The sequence below is a fragment of the Caretta caretta genome, chromosome 2 (genome assembly GCF_965140235.1).
Source record: "Caretta caretta isolate rCarCar2 chromosome 2, rCarCar1.hap1, whole genome shotgun sequence".
In the NCBI taxonomy this organism is placed as follows: Eukaryota; Metazoa; Chordata; order Testudines; family Cheloniidae; genus Caretta; species Caretta caretta.
The window spans coordinates 113,256,961-113,270,122 of NC_134207.1; the positions used below are offsets into that span (position 1 = coordinate 113,256,961).

The window sequence follows — 13,162 nt, forward strand, 5'->3', positions numbered from 1 at the left end:
ATTTACTATAAAACGGTATTTCTTCTTTCTGATGAAGACAGGAGGAGACTATAACACATGGGGATTGGTAATCAGATTATAAATCCTTCACACGTAAGTCAATGGTTCAAGACTAGCCCAGGTCAGAAATGACTCATTCATAAATCTGGTAACTGTTTAGTTATCCATCTGAAATGAGGTAATGCTCTTATTCCCATTATTATCAAATAGTCCATAGAAGCCACCAGCATTCTTACCGGCAAATTCAGGTAGGCCAAGAATCGCAACAGCATGGAAACAACTATCTTCACCAAGGATAGCTCCTCCAGAAAGGGGGAGAGCAATGGTAGATGCACAGTACGAGGAGACCTGCAATATGGCTGCCTGTGCTGTCTAGCACTTATTCTGAAGATAAAGGACCTCAGAATCCAAAGGTGTCAGTCCAAAACTTAAAATTTTTACTTTAAAATCTTGAGAATGTTTTTCCTTCGTGAATGTAGTATTCATGAAATGTGACAGACTTGTCAGTATTGAAAAGTGAAGTCCTCTGTCCACAAAACAGATAAAGCACAAGCAGTGCAAGTCTCCCCACATGACCCTGACCGTATGGCTCAGCTCTGACCTGCAGAACACACCAGCCCATTTTCAGGGTTTCCATTGCCATTCAATACTGAATTACATTGGTGATTTTGATATGAACATCCATTTAAAATGAAACTGATTGAGACCACCACCCAATTTCATGAGTACAATGAGCTGTCAGTCACTACTACCTCAACTTAGATATGAGTATAACCTAGGTGAAAGGCTTTGTGTTCCATCACCAAGTCCTGAGACATCCTAGCCTCATAACAGCATTTTTCAGAACACTCATCTAAAAATTACAATGTGATGTAATATTTCAGATACTTAAAGTTAAATTCTTAAATACCAGAAGATATACATCTAAGTAATTGGCACTAACAAACTTTGTATTTACTAAGATGACAGATGGCATATGAAACAAACTCAATTTATTCATGTTGTGAAACACGATCATCATATAAGGCAGATATAACCGTAGTAAAATGAAAGTTACCTTTATCAGATGCTCTAGAGGAGAAGCCACTAGTAGTTGAGATGTTATCATCATCATGCTGAGAGGTAGAATCTTTGATTTCTTTTACGAGGGAGAGTCCAGAACTGCCAATTGCAAATGCAGAGGATGTGGAGGGCTGACAATGTGGTGATGGGGAATCCAACATGGTGCAATTCAAATGACTCCGATGAAGAGAGGGTCTTGTTAATACATCTGAGAAGTTTAATGCAGATCTACTTGTGGACGGTTCTAAAGAGGAATTAAAAAAACACAATGAGCATTCTATTAGGCAAGGTAAGTGTACAAGCACACAGAAATCAAGAGCTGTTTTCTATCAGCAGTCACTCTACTGCCATGTGTCAAGTACAAAAATAGAGATAAGCCAAATTTAACTTCTTCCTCACCCATACAGGGTTTCACTTAACTGTCTGATGACAGCAACAGCACTACATGCAAATACTTACCCTACTGCAACATTAAACAAAATTTTAAACTACAAAGAAGTGAGGAAATTCAGTGTCAAGGTTTCCTTAGCAGCCCTAATGTTGTCCCCTATGTCCAATTGCTCTCAAATAGAGTCTTTCATCACACAAAATATATGCAAATTTACAAAATGCACGTATGAAGAAAATGATGAGATTCAGACATTAGACAATTCACCTAATTAATACAATCTCTATTAGATAGAAAGTATTAATAGTCACTTGATTATATGCAATAAAGGTACTTTTTTTGTATCTTCTCTAAATTTTATTGTACTGGCTCCCCCTACAGATGAAAAATGCTGTGTCCCTGCCATCAATTATTGCTGGGATTTTAGCATACAGAGAGAGGATACAAACCTCTTGGTTTGTGTGAAAGTGATGCCACCCTATAGTAGCAACTTCTCAAATAAATCAAAAGGTCTGAAAGGCTATTGGTGGATTAGTTCTTATAGTTCTTGTGCAAAGGAGACGGCTATTAAAGTATATTTTATCTAAAAGGAGCCCGAGGCCTTCCTCAGACATTCTAGGAAAGCAAATGCTATTAATATCAGCATCTATGGATTAGCTCAGTGTCCAGAACCATGGTGCGGTCACTAACCAGTCTGCCCAACCTCCAGCAGATTTTTATGACAACATCTTGAGAGGAATTATATACATCAGGCTAAAGGTCCAGCTTGGGAGACAGCATCTGTGCTTCAGGTCAATGGTTCCTGAAAGCTGATTATATGGAGTTTGTTTTTTCTGTTCTCAAGTCATTAAGATTTATCTGTGGCATTCCTCATTTGCATCATAACTGGTCAAAGTTCTGGACAGTAGTGTTATTCCTAATCCTTTGGAGTTGTTTGAGTAAATCTGCTGTGTGGTTGTCCTTGCTGAGAAGTCCTGTAAGTACTTCTCAACCCAAGTCAGTATGTGTTCCTCTGTCCTGAAGACATCCCCTATTCCTTTATGAAAACTTGCTCTCTAGTCAAGGACTGCGAGTGCTGTAAATTTTCTTATTTGCCCTTAAAGTCTTCTTCAAATGGTGTTGCTAGCAGAGGCAACTAACCTTCTCCAATTTGACAGTCATATAATGATAGATGCACACAAATGACCTCCTTACCCAGGCTAGCAGTTTTGGTGATCGCCACCACAGCAAACATTTTTAATACATGCTCACAGATGGGAGTATCTAGATAGTCCTGCACTGCAAATCTAAGAAACTATTGCAATGTCCTGCCAACCTTGTCATGTTTATAAGTATCCTAATTTTAAGGTAATTAAGAACTAACCTGAATTTACCACCTGTATTACTGATCAAAGGAGCCTGATTTAAAGGTCAGGACTCCGAGGAGGGTATCTTCCACTCATTCTAGGACTGCTCATCAGTATCTAGAAACATAATGAATGTTTCTACGGTAATGGGATAAGAGTTTTTCATCTAGAGGTCTTTTGTTTATAAACAATCCAGCTTACTTCTGAGTACAAATCATGACCATTTAACAGCTATTTAATGTATTATGTGAAACTCATTGACATATAATTCCCTATAGGACACCCCTCAGAGAACACAGGAAGACAGTGTTTCAAATGATACGTTTGCACTTAAAATTGAAAAAAGTTATTAAAACATTTGTGTCAGAATTTGTAAAATCGCTTTTCCTTCCAATTTCTCTTAAGTTATAATTAATTCGGAAATGTAAATTTATTAATAAAGATTATTCAACTAACTGGCTACAGTTTTGATTGCAAACTCCCACATACCTTCTAAATTAATTCTTGTTGACTCAGGAGTGACTCTCCCATCAAACACTGGGGTGTCATCATCTGCATAACCATGATGGTAGTTTACTGGAGTTTCCTGCTGGCTTGTAGGTTCGCTTGCATCTACACATTCATCTTCACTTTTATTGAAATACCTTTGTAACCACCCTGGTACGATATTCTTCACTGATTCTGTAACTCTACTAATGATTCCCTGCTTGAAAAAGAAAGTGCTTATATTTAACCACAAGCATGAACTCAAAAATATATTTTGACATACAACATTACACAGATACTAAAGACACGTCAGGCAAGAGCTGCTGAGAAAATGAATACAACAGACAAGAAGTTCAAACCCTTAAAGAAAGTATTATATTCCTCGAGGACAAATAAGATGACTATTCATTGGACAATTTATTTACTTACTGCATCAGAGTTTTTAATCTCCCTGATGCCCTTCAATCACCTAATTCTCACAACTCTGACTGAACTTCAAGAGACAGGTCACTAAGCTACATTCTTCCTCCAGTTTGTGAGACGACCTTCTTCCTACCCCTTCTCTTAGTGCTTGTCTACACGTGGAGTTGCTCCTGATTAATTCCATATGTGAATATTCTTTTGCTAGAATAAATGTGTCCCTATGTGGACTTAATCAGGAACAACTATATGTGCAAAGAAACCCTTAGTCAACATCTACAGTGACATCAAGCTACTTCCAACAAACCATGAACCTCATGATTTTTTGCTCATGGCACTTTAAACATTGACTACTTGTATCAAAATCTATAAAATACTATGCTTTGAACAGATATCTGTATCCTCTGATGAACTGTTAACATGAGTGAGTAATCAATGCTGATTTATCATTGTTATATTGGTGTTACTGAAAAAGAGTCATCAATTGGTCATTAAGTTTTGAGGGCTGAAGACAGTGTGCTCTTGAACTAAGTTGCTGTTGAAACTTAGTTGGAAGAAACTTGGCTACATTTCAATAGCATCTATGGCATCAAGAATGTATCTATGTGGGACTGTCAAAATAATTAGTGTTCTGCTCTTCTACCTTGGTTAAGTTTCACTCAATGACACATTTAATCTTTAAGAACTCCCAAAACCTAATTTTTTGCACTTTTTAAAATACACAAATGCTTTTGTTTTCCATTTAATAATTCTTGGCAAGGTTTATATTTTACTTTAAAAGATTATGATTTCATTACTTCTGTCTACACGTCACTTAATTCCTACTGTTCCTTTTACTTCAGGCATGTCGAGTCATTATTTAGACACCATTTGGTAATCACTAAACATTAATCATCCATTTGAAGTACCGATCAACAGCTTTCAATTCTATTACAGTTAGAATGAGAAATACCCTACTGAATTCTACACATTTTGAAATGAGAAAAGATGAGCTAACCAGATTTATATAGAATCACTATATCAGATACTACAAACACCTTCAAAGTGTTCAGACCCTCTGTAAAAAGTTCAATTTCAAAACACTTCAATGTCAGCACTCCAGTCAATTCCATCCACTAGTCATGCTCTTCAAACCCCCCTGATTCAGCAAGATGCATAAGTATATGCTAACTCTTAGTACCTAAAAAAGAAAAGGAGTACTTGTGGCACCTTAGAGACTAACCAATTTGTGGCACTAAGGTGCCACAAGTACTCCTTTTCTTTTTGCGAATACAGACTAACACGGCTGTTCCTCTGAAACCTGTCTTAGTACCTAAGTAGTCCCTCTAACTTTAAATAGGACTACTTAAGCATATACTTAACTAAGAACTTGAGCAGTCCTATTTAAAGTAAATGGGACAACACAAGTGCTTAAATATAGGCTCATTCTTAACTACCTTACTGAACCTGGGTCTAGGTTTCTAGGTAATTATGTAACTTTTCTTTCTTAATAGACAGAACAAGAACCTTGCTGTACTCAACTTTCTAGAATAAAAGTTATTCACAGACTGAAATCAGACTTTCTAACAAAAAAAAGTCTTTCAAATAAGTTCATATAAACACTTGTGATGGAAGTTAAAAAAAAAAAATGAAAAAGGCTTGCATAACCAGCTTGGATGGCTTTTTTCCTGCAGAAAAAGTTCCACAGCTGGTTGATCTGAAAGAAAGTGGTGTCATTCTAGCTTTCCTTGTTTAAATACGGAATCTTGTTTACAAATAGCATCATACAGATCACAACAGACACACAAATGTACACAATATGTAATCCATACTTACTACTAAGATAGCACTTGGCGTCTTGTACCATACAAACACTAAACCTCAGCTTCCCTACAGGGATAGTTGACTGTATCCAAATCACACAACGAAACAGATTTAATCATGATCTAGTTACGCAGTCCACTGAATCATTTCTTTCCAATTTGAAGAAAAAATAAATGTAACACAATATATAAGAAAACACTACAAAACTGTTCATAGCATGTCAGGTTATTTCACTCAAGCAGTAATTTGAAACTGGAATTTCAGAGGACTTAAAAAAATGCAAAACTGTCAGTTCACCTTCTGTTTCTACTGTATCAAAATCAACAGACTTGTGGCAGGACATTATGAATGTTGTTCCTCAATGCTTCAAAAGCAAACAAAACTAAACTATGTGGACTTCACTGTAGAAGATTATATATAAACATGATCAAATGAGTAAACTGAAGATTCAAACTACTTAAACTGAGAAAGAAAAGATATTACAGATGACTTTTGCTCAGTCATAATTGAATAACAGCAACAAGGCACCTCCCAGAGTGGTGTTGGTGGGAGCCAACCAGAACAGTGGATTTCAGAATTCACACCATTAAAATGTGTTGTGCCAGTTCACACCTCAAAGCTACCATCAGAGATTGTCTGTGGACTCAGGCAGACATTACTGTATGGGTTATATCCTGGTCATGTTTTCAAGTTTTCCTTCACAACCACAAGGGCTAGGAACAGAACTTTTATTTTATATTAAAGCTTTCTTTCCAGAAGCTGGAGCCCTAGGCACATGTCTACAGTGCCAACACCTTAACCTGGCCTTCCTATAAGATGCCATTTGTTGATTTTTTTAAATTATTTTTTGTAATTGACTAAGAAAATTTATCCGCTTGTTCAGGGTAGGAAGGATGGTTCAGTGCATCGGACACTGGACGGGAATGTCAGAGACATGGACTAAATTCCTGGCTTGGCCACAGGCTTCCTGTGTGACTTTGGGCAAATCACAAACTATCCTGTATAGGCATTATATTTATTTAGCCCTATGGCAGACAGCTATTGAATTAGATAATCTCTCACACGTTACAGCAGTTTCAGATGCTATTGTTAGTAATAACAATAACAGTTTGACCAGTTTAAATTCATTTACATCTTATTCTCATTCTAGTGTAAACAGTAGGAAAACACTACAAATCATAGAAACATGGAATCCTGGAAATAAGATAGGCAGTTGAAGAACAGATATTTGAAAACATACAGTACTAATCTTCAATTATCCACATTCTGCATCTGGTTCTGCTTACTGTCGGAAGACAGGATACTGGGCTAGATGGACAATTGTTCTGACCCTGTATGGCCATTCTTATGTTCTTAACTCTATTTAAAAAATAACACTAGTACTATCTAGAAGAGGTGGTAGTACCTACAGTTTTGGCTGATTATTTAGAAGTAATTTTGATGGCTATTTAGTACATACAAAGATGCAACTCTAAAATCAAGTCAAGCCTCTATCTAGGATGAAGATTTGACTAGCAGCTGTAACCAGTATAAATGAATGTTAAAATTCAGTGGGGAGGGGGGTTTAAATATCCACTCTTCAAAAGGAATCACAAGCAGAAATAAGAAGTATATAAAACAAATAAATGTGCAAACTGTTTATGTCACAATTTCATTCCCCAACTTTATTTTAAAATAACCCTTCCGTTCCTTTAGCTTACTTTCTGCATCTGAGACCTTGTCTACACTGGTCGTAGTGTGTAGGGTACATGTAACTACAGACTACAGTGAAAGGCCTGCTGCATCCACACTCACTACTGCGAAAGGCTGTGGTGGCAGGAAGCAATGGGGAAAGCCTCTGGCAGGGAAGAGCTGTTGGAACGTTTCCCCACTGCCTTCCCCCTTCCGGAACTTTCCCTTACTGCAGGAGTCTTTCATCGTGGTGGGGAAAGGCTCCAGCAACAAGGAGACGGTAGGACGCTACACTGCTAAAAGTAGCGGTATAGATCCAGGAAGCACTGCTTGGGCACGTAGAGAGCCATGTAGGGTATATACCCTAAGGCAGTGGCTCTCAACCAGGGGTCCGGGGCCCCCTGGGGGGCTGTGAGCAGGTTTCAGGGGGTCCGGGAAGCCTGACTGGCATTAGACTTGCTAGGGTTCAGGGCAGCAAGCCAAAGCCCCATCATGCAGGACTGCAGCCCAGGACCCCGAGCCCTGCCACATGGGGCTGAAGCTGAAGACTAAGCAACTTAGCTTTGCGGGGCCCCCTGTGGTGTGGGACCCCAGGCAATTGCCCTGCCTACTACCCCTTAGCAGCGGTCCTGGCTTTTATATGCAGAAAAATATTGTTGTGGCACAGCTGGGCCGTGAAGTTTTTATAGCATGTTGGGGGGGCCTCAGAAAAGAAAAGGGTTGAGAACTCTTGCCCTAGGGTTAGGCATGTAGGTCACTCTACTCATCTAAGCTGTGCCTCACCAACTACATTGCCATTTATACCCCTGGTAGCTGGGTGTACAGTGTCTGTAAATGTAGATATACCATGAAACTACTTTATGTATGTGACAGTTTCACCTATTTGCATTGGCCTTTCACACAGCAAAAGGAAAGAAAAAAAATTTTAAAAGAAGAAAGCGTGTTTGAAAAACTACAACAAGTAGTAAGGGAACCCAGAGCAAGTGTGTTATATGAAACTGCATTCAATTCTTTTCTTTAAAAAAACTGATTAATTTCAAGCCAACAGCATTAAAGATCAGCTGCAAAATTGCAATTTGCCTTAATGTACTTAATGAAGCTAAAAGACTATGTATGAAGTTCAGATCATACCTTCAAATAGTCAAAGGTATACACTCACTAATGTAAACAACAAGTGGAAATTAGCCACGAATAAGCATCTTTATCAGGCTGTAAATGTTCACATCCAGCCAAGTTCTCAGGATTTTTCTTTTTCTTGTCAGAATTTACTCTAATTTCTTAGAATGCATGAATCTCAAAATGAAACTGCATATTGCTATGCCTAAGTAACAAAGTGATCTTGAAGTATTACTCCTGGGGGAATTCTACACCACCATGCAAGCACAGAATTAATGTCCCCCCCAGATTCTCCCCTTCCCCACAGAATAATTGATTCTGATGGGGAAGTGAAGGGAAGTTGCAACTACATCTTTCGCTCACCAGGGGCTGATGTGGCATTAGAAGAGAGGCAGCTGGCCCATGGACTGGAGCAGCCAGCTGTGGAGAGGGAGGGGGCAGAGGCTACCTTCTTCACAGAGCCCTGCGCACGGGGCCTTTAAGGATGCACTGGATGGAAGGGGGGAGAAGAGAGAGGCACACAAGGGGCTGCTGGGGGGGTCACACAGATGGGGGTTTAGAAGAGCTAGTGGGGGAACAGCCGCTAATGGGGTGACAACATTGAGCCAGGGTTGAATGGGGTGGGGGTACAGGGCCACACAGGGATAGAGGGAGTGGGGATGGCTGAGTGGGGGTGCAGGGACATATGGGGACAGGGGCAGCTATGCCTGGCTGAATGGGGAGTGGGGGTGCAGGGACATATGGGGACATATGCCAATATGCCTGGCTGAATGGGATGCACGAACACATGGGGACGGGGAGGACGGGTTCAGGGACACATGGGAACAGGGGCAGACGTGTGTCTGAATGGCAGAGACTAGAGGTCAGCCCGGTTCTGCATGGGGGAGGCTCCCCAACTCTAACAATCCTTCCCTCTCTCCCCCCACAAAAAACTGTTCCATACTTCTCACACCTACACCCAACAACCTGCCAAGTTTACTCCCAGGCTCCTCCCAAGCAATTACTTCCCTGACCCTCAGCTCTCCATTACCCCGACTTCCACAAGCCTTTGGGCTGCTTTTGAGGGGTGTGGGAAATACGTTTCTGTATTGTAGTTTAAATGAATTATTACTCAAAGTTCTATATTGACATGCCTAGTAAGGACTCTGTCAAAAAAACATTTCCTGAATCTTTTTTGTTGTCTGTATTGTTACAGACATACTTGAAGACACGTATTTTGAAATAAATTACCAAGTGATTGAAACTGGCATGATTATATTGTGTCATTTTGACAAATAAAATATGCAGAATTTTAAAATATTGTGTGCAGAATTTTTAATTTTGGGTGCAGAATTCCCCCAGGAGTAAAGTATGACAGAACAGCATATTTGGCCTTTTTATTAATTATTATTATTATTGTTAAATGAAGCATTGGTAAGTTTCTGATTTAATATCAGTATTTTGCTCCGAACAACGTTACTGGCATACCACCAATTACATAACCCTTTGGAATGTTTGCTTCATTTAGGGCAACTGGAATACTTCCAAAATTTTGTTTCTAAAATCCTGAATGAAGGATTGTGTCTCTTGATACCAGCTTGTTTTTCTTTCATTATTTGAACTGAGACCTGGAAATGCTTTAAAAAATATCTAGTTAGTTTACTAGATCCAAACATCCCAGAGAAGATACTGCAGCGTTCTACATTTTAGTACTGCTTGCAAATCTGCAAAGCAAACACCCAGCCTATCATTACCAACAATCCACATTGTATACGCTACAAGAGAAGTCATACCCAGACATTCACGGTTCTAAGGAATTCAGGTTACCAGTTGGTTAAAGCCTGTTCCTGCCCTGCTCCCCCAGTACTGAGGGTCTTTGTCTAGGTAAATATATTCTATGTTTATATCCTATAGTATATAGTGTAAACATTTCATAAAACCACATAGGATTGGAAAATGCGAGACTACAGGCTGCATGCAAGCCTTAGTAATATGTTGTGCCTGTCACTGATCAATTCTATCAGAGCACATGCTAGGTATAACACCTTGAGAAAGCCATCAATTACAACACTGAAAAGAAAAAAAGAAAAAGAAAAATTTAAAATACTAATATGCACCTTAACCACTATTATGGGCACTATGCTAAAATGCAAGGAAAAATTGAGAGGAATCTCTGGCAACCCTAAAGTCTATGATTCTATGATTCTAAGAGAGACTGGGGATTTAGCTAACTGTATTTGTTTGCATCAAGACTTCTATATTTACATAGTGTAAAATACATCTACAATTGAACAAAAACATAATTTAGAACTGTAATAATGGAAAGCCAGCTCAAAACCGATGATACTGGTGCTATTCATATAAAGAAAAATTGTTTCAGACTAAAATTAGAACCTTTATTTAAAAACAGGCAAGGCAGCAGGATGGCAAAGTAGAGTACAACACTCCTGACAAATACTTAGAATCAATTCATAGAATCTCAGGGTTGGAAGGGACCTCAGGAGGTCATCTAGTCCAAACCCCTTTGACATGTACTGAATAGAAAATCATCCAGAAATACCTTTTCCAATCCATCTCAGATTTTGTGCTTATATGGGCCCTTCACCATATTATCTGAATGCTTACATAGTATTTAAAAATAGGAATAACAACCCTCTCCCCTCCCTTCCTTCCTAGTCTGTAAAAAAAAAAATAGCTCAATTAACTTTTTGTATGTTTATTTGTGAGTTCAGTGGAAGAGCTGTCTGATTTTGCTCTCCCTAACTACGTTGTATGTGGAGAGAGAATGACGAAGAAATATGATTCACAATTAATTCTAAAAGTTGTGATGTCTATGAATATCATCACTTCTTATGAGAGTTCCATTGCCAAAGTCCAGCTCCCATAAAAGTTCCGTCTCCACATTTACAAACTTCCACCTATTGGTCAAGAGTTTTATTCTTCCAGTGGAATGTAGCTATCGTGCAAGGTCATCAGAGAAAAGGCAATCTCTCAGGGAGAGGGGAGATAGCACCACTCCCATGAAGAGCTTTGAAATTTAGGACAGATAACTTCTCTATTCAATGGGGAGACCGCACAGAAAATGGACAACTGAAGTGATCTGTTTGTGACAATTTGCGTTGCTAAGAACCCCCAAGATAAAACAGAATCATAACTTAACACCTTTGGCCAAAATACTTAGCAAATAAATGACTATCAGAATTTAAAGTCCTCAATTAGATGTATGAACAATTAGCTGTGTCATACTTAATTAAGAACAGTGAAAGTGGGGCTACGTTACTGTGCAGAGTAAGATTTCAAATAAATTAAGCATGAAAATAAAAATGTGAGACACTAGTAAGGACAAGTCTCTTGTGCTTTTTTCTTTTTTTTAATCTATGAAGGACTCATTCACACATGATGCACACTCATATATGATGAAGTGATAGATGACCTATCCTACGGTAACCTTCTAAAAAATTGTTTAAATGTGATTGCATAACCTGAATGTGTGTGTGTTCGGGGGGGTGGGTGGGGGTGTTTGCTTTGTTTAATGTATATGGACAGAAATGCCTTATTTAGACTAGAAAAATTAGGCCCCACAATTTATCAGTAGAATCAGTCTAACACATGTAGGAACAATGATATAAACTGTAGCATAGACAGGACATATGCATTTTTACCAATGTATCATCTAACCCTTGGAATGGAGAAAGAAAGGTTACTTATCTTATAGTAACTGGAGTACAAGATGTGTAGTCACTGTGGGTGTGAATACACTCTGTACATTGGGGACCAGAAACTCTTCAACAGCAGCATCCATTGGTCTGCACTTGCGCCTCCTTGTGCTTTCAACTGAGGGCATAAAGGGCAGTGCAGACCAACTGCCTCTCCAGTTGTGATTCTAACATGGATCCCAAAAGGAGCTGAGCAAAGGAAAGCAGTCTTGAATATTCAAAGGGACCACACATCTCAAATAACTCTAGTTACTGTAAGGTAAGTAATCTTCCTTTCTTCTTCAAGTGCTAGTCCCTATGGATATTCACTGTGGGTGACTCCCAAGCAGTGCTCATTAAGGAAGAGGGCACAAGGAAGTTTGTTATATCACAGAGTGCAGGACTGCTGTGCTAAAGGAAGCATTTCACAGCCAAAGCTTGGACCAGAGCATAGTGCCTGGTGAAGGTGAATACAGAGCCCCAAGTAGCTGCTCTGCATATCTCTGAGAGCAGGATTCCCTGTAATGAGAGTACTGACAGCACTTGGACTCTCACAGAATGGGCCCTGACAGTTTGAGGAGGATGGACTTTTATACGATCATAGCACAGAATGATGCAGGAGGAAATCCACTTAGAGACCCTTTGGGAAGAAACAGCCTTTTCCTTCACTGTTTCAGCAACAGTGCCAAACACACCTTGGGGACTTCCAAAAAGGTGCCATTCCGTGCAGGTAGAAGGCCAGAGACCTACACAAGTCCAAGGAATGGAGTCGTGCCCCCTGCATTCTCAGGTTTTTGGAAGGTGAACAGTCTAGTTAAGGTGAAATTCAGAAGGTATTTTAGGTATGAACTTTGGATGTAGTCACAAAGAAAACTAGTTCTAGTGAAAAACTGTATAAGGCAGGTCCACTATAAGGAACCCAAGCTCCCCAACCCTTTTAGCAGAGGTAACTGGTATCAAGAAGCGACATTCAAGGAAGGTGCAGAAAGGAACAGAAAGCCAAGAGTTCAAATGGTCATCTCATGAGAGAAGAGAGGATGAGGCTCAGATCCTAGGCAAGGACTAGTTTTGCAATTTGAATGTCCTTATGATATGCTTCAGGAACTTTGCAGTAGTAGGATGAGTAAAGACTGAGTAGTCTTCCCCACTGGGTGGGAAGAGCTAAGAGCTGCCATATGTACCCACTGGGACCTGAC

The 13,162-nt window shown here is 39.4% G+C and overlaps 1 protein-coding gene across 4 annotated transcripts in view; it reads right to left on the minus strand.

The window, feature by feature from the left end:
- The window catches only part of NUP153 (nucleoporin 153), a 62,850-nt gene that overhangs the window by 34,976 nt on the left and 14,712 nt on the right, over positions 1 to 13,162 (minus strand). For 3 of the 4 annotated variants that reach the window (XM_075125371.1, XM_048839897.2, XM_048839894.2), the window contains exons 2-3: positions 3,286 to 3,502; positions 1,058 to 1,306 (exon numbers count right to left, since the gene is read on the minus strand). In XM_075125371.1, coding sequence (XP_074981472.1) covers positions 1,058 to 1,306; positions 3,286 to 3,502 — 466 coding nt within the window. The remainder of the gene's footprint in view (positions 1 to 1,057; positions 1,307 to 3,285; positions 3,503 to 13,162) is intronic. The other variant, XM_048839896.2, reaches the window with a different exon arrangement.